This window comes from Bison bison, unplaced genomic scaffold (assembly GCF_000754665.1).
Source record: "Bison bison bison isolate TAMUID 2011002044 unplaced genomic scaffold, Bison_UMD1.0 scf7180017864342, whole genome shotgun sequence".
Lineage (NCBI taxonomy): Eukaryota > Metazoa > Chordata > Mammalia > Artiodactyla > Bovidae > Bison > Bison bison.
In genome coordinates this window covers 356864-361870 of record NW_011494914.1, presented here as the reverse complement: position 1 = coordinate 361870, position 5007 = coordinate 356864, and the positions used below count along the sequence as shown (strand labels likewise).

At 57.9% G+C, this 5007-nt stretch overlaps 1 protein-coding gene across 1 annotated transcript in view; it reads right to left on the bottom strand.

The window, feature by feature from the left end:
• The window catches only part of AFAP1 (actin filament associated protein 1), a 93729-nt gene that overhangs the window by 35380 nt on the left and 53342 nt on the right, over positions 1-5007 (bottom strand). Inside the window, exon 8 of the mRNA XM_010854528.1 lies at positions 4020-4169. Coding sequence (XP_010852830.1) covers positions 4020-4169 — 150 coding nt within the window. The remainder of the gene's footprint in view (positions 1-4019; positions 4170-5007) is intronic.

The window sequence follows — 5007 nt, the reverse complement described above, 5'->3', positions numbered from 1 at the left end:
TGCTGCCCAGGGGACCTCTGTGCTCTGGGAACACGTCTGTGGGGACTTCCACTGCTCCTCTCATCTCCGCAGGCCTGCATCTGTAACTGGCGGGGGGAACAGGGCAGTCGAGGAGCAACAAGGGCTGCCGGCGGGAGGGCGGAAGGGGAGACCCGACGTCCAGACACTGCCAACAGCTGACCCTGGCCCCACAGACACTGACGCCAGAACCTTCCCTCCGCCCCAAGCGCGTGCCCTCCAGGGGGCACACGGGCCCAAGAGCTCCAGACGCCCCTGACGTGGTGACAGACGCCAAGAATGCCTCCTGCCTCCCTCCCCCTCACCGAATGTCGCCTGATCTTTTGTGCCTGGATTACGATAAAAAGTGAGACGTATAACCTTCCTGCATATCCACTGACAACTCTTGCTGAAAACATCAGAGTCACTGAACATTAGAGTTGGGAGGGGCCTGAGAAATAACCAGGAAGTCCCTCCAACTTGTCCAGGCTACACTGCCTCCAGGAAGGCCTCCATCCTGGCACCTGGGGCCCTTCCCTTGCATCAGTCTCTGTTCCTAGTGTAGACACTATCTGCGTCAGTCACCTACCTGGCTGACCGTGTCGGCGAGCTTAGGCTTTTTCAGGTGAACGAATGAATAATGGAGACCATGTACTGAGCGTAAATTGTGAGGTAGGCAACGTGCCTAATGTTTCATAATTTTACCTTCAATTTTAAGGAAAACAAAGTAATTTTGAGTATGAGCCCATCTCACAGGAAGAGAACCCGAGGCTCAGAGAATCTGCAATTTGCTTACGGTAATCATTCGGTCTACAAGTGTTTACTGAGGTGCTGTATCCCAGGCTCTTTGCTAGGCGCTGGGGACAAAACTGGGGGTGGGGGGTGAATTCAACCTGCATCTTCATCTAGTAACTTAGAGGGAAAAGCTGGAAAACCCAACCGAGAAGAGATTGTCAGAGGCCCTCAGCTGACTCAGCACAGGACGACGCGATTAGCGTCATTAGTCCAAGGGTTCAAAACCCCCGCTGGGTGGCCTGCAGGGGTCCAGAGGAGGAGAAGGGGGACAGCTGAGAGGCCTGGGGCCTGGGCCAGACAGACAGAAACGGGGTGGAGAAGAAAGAAAGATGCGAAACGCACATCTCCTGGGAACCACAGCTGAGCTTACACAGTGACGACGACGCTGGAACCCTGAGCGCTGGAGACGGGCAAGCAAAGGACACGGCAGTCTTTGCTCAGGGGCCCACGTGCCTGTCTTGGACCAGCTTGGCTGAGTGACTGCTTGTAGAGCAGACCTGGCTGATGCTGGCATAGCGCCCACCGACTGAGGGGGAGGGAGAGCTGGGTGGGTCGGGCAGAGCCGGGGGGCGCGGCCAGCCAGGCAGTGTGGACCTGCAGAGCACCCTCTCCTACCCATGGGCATTCCTCTGGTGCACCCGGAGGCCAGGGAAGAGATCTCAATTCAGCTCCCAGTCGCCCCCTCCCCGGGAGTGTCCCCTGTCCCCGGAGCAGCCCCACCCTTCCTGTTGGCAAGGACAGCAGCTGCACAGTATCCTCGGGCAGGCTGGGTGGGGAGCCTTCATCCAGCAGCTTCTCCTGCCTGAGGGCTTGCAGCTGTTCTAACATCATTGAACACAGTCACTCTCCCCCTGGGTTTCCGTGCAGAGTCCTCTCCTGTGCCCTGGCCCAGCCAAGAACTGGATGATCATTTTAAGACCATGTGGACAGAGGGTGTTCCCTTAGTACAGGTGACAGGTGTCCACTCAGAACCTGGTGGAAACCCACACGGGCTACAGAACCCCACGACTCTGCCTCACCGCGACTGCGCCATCCAGCACACACTCCCCCCCAGCTGCTAACAGAAGTCACAAAGGTGGCAAGCCCTGGGAGGGACAGGAGGGGCAGGGCAGACCTGGGCTGCAAGACAGGCCCGCGGGCCAGCCCTGTCCTGCCCCCAGCTCCCTGGGTGGCTCAGGACGAGCCCCACAGCCTTCCTCAGCTCAGCGTCCTCCCGCACAGCGAGCGGCCTGGACCTCAAGTGGCCAAGTCCCCTTCCATACAAACGTTTCTCATGAAAGAACCTCTCTTTCCTCCACTGGCCTAGAGCAGTTTTGAGAACAACAACAACAACAACAAAAAACAAAGCTAAACTAGTAATCCCCTTTTGTTGGAGAATTCCCATTTCCCACCTTAACCCCGAATTCCCATCGTGGCTCCAGGGGCCAATGTAAGAGGAAACCAGCCCAGCCGCCAGGGCTGTGAGCTGCTCCAGGAAGGCAGAGGGCATGGCCCTGGCATCAACAATGCCCCATCCCCGCGTCCTTCCGCGAGCTCTGCCCGCTGGCTTAGATTCTACAGGGCGGCTGTGCTCCGTGCAAAGAACGTGGGTCAGTGCGCTCGCTTCTGTGACCCGACTGTCTGACGAAGGCCAAGCTCAGGACCTCTGTGTGCACGGCGCTTCCAGACCCCTGGTCTCCTTTTGAGGTCACCACCTCCCCTCCCAGATCAACCCATGAGTGGCCACTTCACGGGGGCCTCCCCAAGATGACGCCTCCACCCCGTGAGGCCCCACCACTGCCTGCCCGCTGTCTTCCGCTCCACACGCACTTCTGCACAACGGCCCAAGGGGTTCCTGTGTATCACGACTTCTCAGGACCATGCCTGTGAAAGCCAGGGGGAAGTTGTGAACCCACCCTGCCCTCCCCTCGGGAGGCACCCCCACCCCAAGTCTACCTGCCCCGCGTTCCACAATCGACCCTTCCGCCCGACCAACATGCCTCCGGGCTCGCACCGCCCTCTCAGCACAAGCCACGCCCTAGGATGGGATATCAGCTGAATAAACTCATCTTTGTGTGTGGGGGGCCCAACTTGGGCACCAATGGGCAGCATCTAAGAGCTGTTTATCTCCTGGCATCCCCAAATAACCCGACACCTGGCCAGAAGAGAGGCTCAGCCAGAGTGGGAGAGAGGGGTGGAACACGGAGCACGCACACAGGCATCGAGGCGCTGGCCCTGACGGACAGCAGCCCATGAGCCGCGGCCACTGAAAAGCACAGCCCACTCCCCATTTTCTTAAAGAGCAAATGTCCACCTTTCAGACTCTGAAGACTTTCCACTTAGAAGAGTCGCCTAACTCTCGGGAGCGTGGTTGCCTAGGATACACCACACAGACAGTCCCACTTCTGCAGGGAGATGGTCCCTGACATTGCCCCATCCAGGCCACGTCCCCACCAGACTCTCCCGTGGCTGACCTGGTTCCCCCTTGGGTTTGTGACCACAAGCCAGCCGTCACACACTCGTCTCTGACTCCTTGCTTCAGGCCAGCCCTCTGCCACTAGACCGGATGTGGTTTTCTCTGCAGATTCCTCTCCTGTGCCCTGGCCCAGCCGAGCAGGGGCAGTAGGGGAGTCTCAGCCATCACCACCACCTCCCTGGTGCTTCCCCGGCCTCGCCAACAAGGGCTGCCCAGAGACCCCTTACTGGACCAAGACCGGTGAGGGGAGCCCCGGCCTCGCCAACAAGGGCTGCCCAGAGACCTCTTACTGGACCAAGACCGATGAGGGGAGTGGGGGTCAGCCAGCCCGACTGAGTCTGAGGCGCAGAGCGTTCCTTGACAGCTGAGCTGCAGGACTTCAGGCTAAGTGGGAGCTGCTGGGGATTGTGTAAACGTGCTTACACACCTGACACACCTCTGCTGGCCAACCGGACACATACACATTTCCCTCTAAAGCTGCTTAAAAGGAATTTGGGAGAGCCTCGTGGGATCAAACAGAGACTGTTTTTCACCTTGAGAGAACCTCAGAGGTCATCTCAAACCCTTGCAAGGGCATCATTAATAAGCAGTGTAAAAAAAAAATGAATTAAAAAAAAACAGCAGTGAAAGTGTAATCCGTTCCCTCAGCTTAACCGATCACAATCCCAACCAATGAGACTCAGACGAACGCAATACAGAGGTTGCCCGCAGAGGGTCTCCGTGCTCAGGGAAGGGGCAGATCTCGTAATACAGCCCCCCGCCCCCGTCTCACCACATGTCGGCACGTCTTCCTCTGCCGAGGAGGTCTGCTCATCCGTCGACGGCTTTTTCTTTCCCAAACCGATGATCTTGGTGATTTTTTTCCCAGTGACTTTAGACACAGTTCCCTTGGCCTCTGATTTGGAACTTTTTTTCCTCTTAACTGTGAAGAAAAAAGATAATGACAAAAAGGCATGTTTCAATGGTAGACTTTAATGGGGAAAAAAAAAAAAAAACGTCAAAATAAAGCATGCATTGTGGCCAACTTTCTTTCCCCGAATTTTCACTCATCGAGTACCTGCTTTGTGTCTGCGATTCTAGAGTCTAGAGCACACAGCACAAACAGCTCCCAGGAAGCTCGTATTCTAGAGGGGGCTGAGCACACACACATGAGCTCACACACACGTGCACACACCCACACGCACCCTTGGGGGAGGCTTCACGATGGCAAGGCCTCTGTAGACCTGAGGCAGGGTCACGCAGCAGAGGGGCCGAGCAGTCAGGAGCTAAGCACAAGGAGCGTCTGTGCAGAAACCCCGGGCAGAGGCGTCCAGGCGGGAAGAGCATCGGCTCTCGCAGAGCCTGTGATACTGGAAGGGACAGAAGGCAGGCTGGACGCCCGCATCCTGGGCGGCACAGGGCGTGGCCCAGCAGGTGGAGGGGGCGGTCCTCGGGGAGCCTCAGCCAGCCCCTCGCCGACCTGTTGGGCTCGCATCCCAGCCCCAGCCCCGTGGGTTCTGTCTGGCCAGCAGGGCTCAGTTGTACGCATAAAACTCATGACTGTTTTGCACAAAGATGACCTCTGGCTTCCCCTGGAAAACTGGAAGATCCAGCCACTCTGAACCCACAGTTTGGTAAGTGATGGCGGGTGGGGGCAGGGCCTGAGACCCAGCGGCCATGCGTGAGGACCGACGTGCCTGGCTGACCACAGCCCCAGGCCCCCTGGCAGACTGAGCGCCGGCCGCTGGCTGCTCTTCCATGCCTGACCCACGCCGGCCATC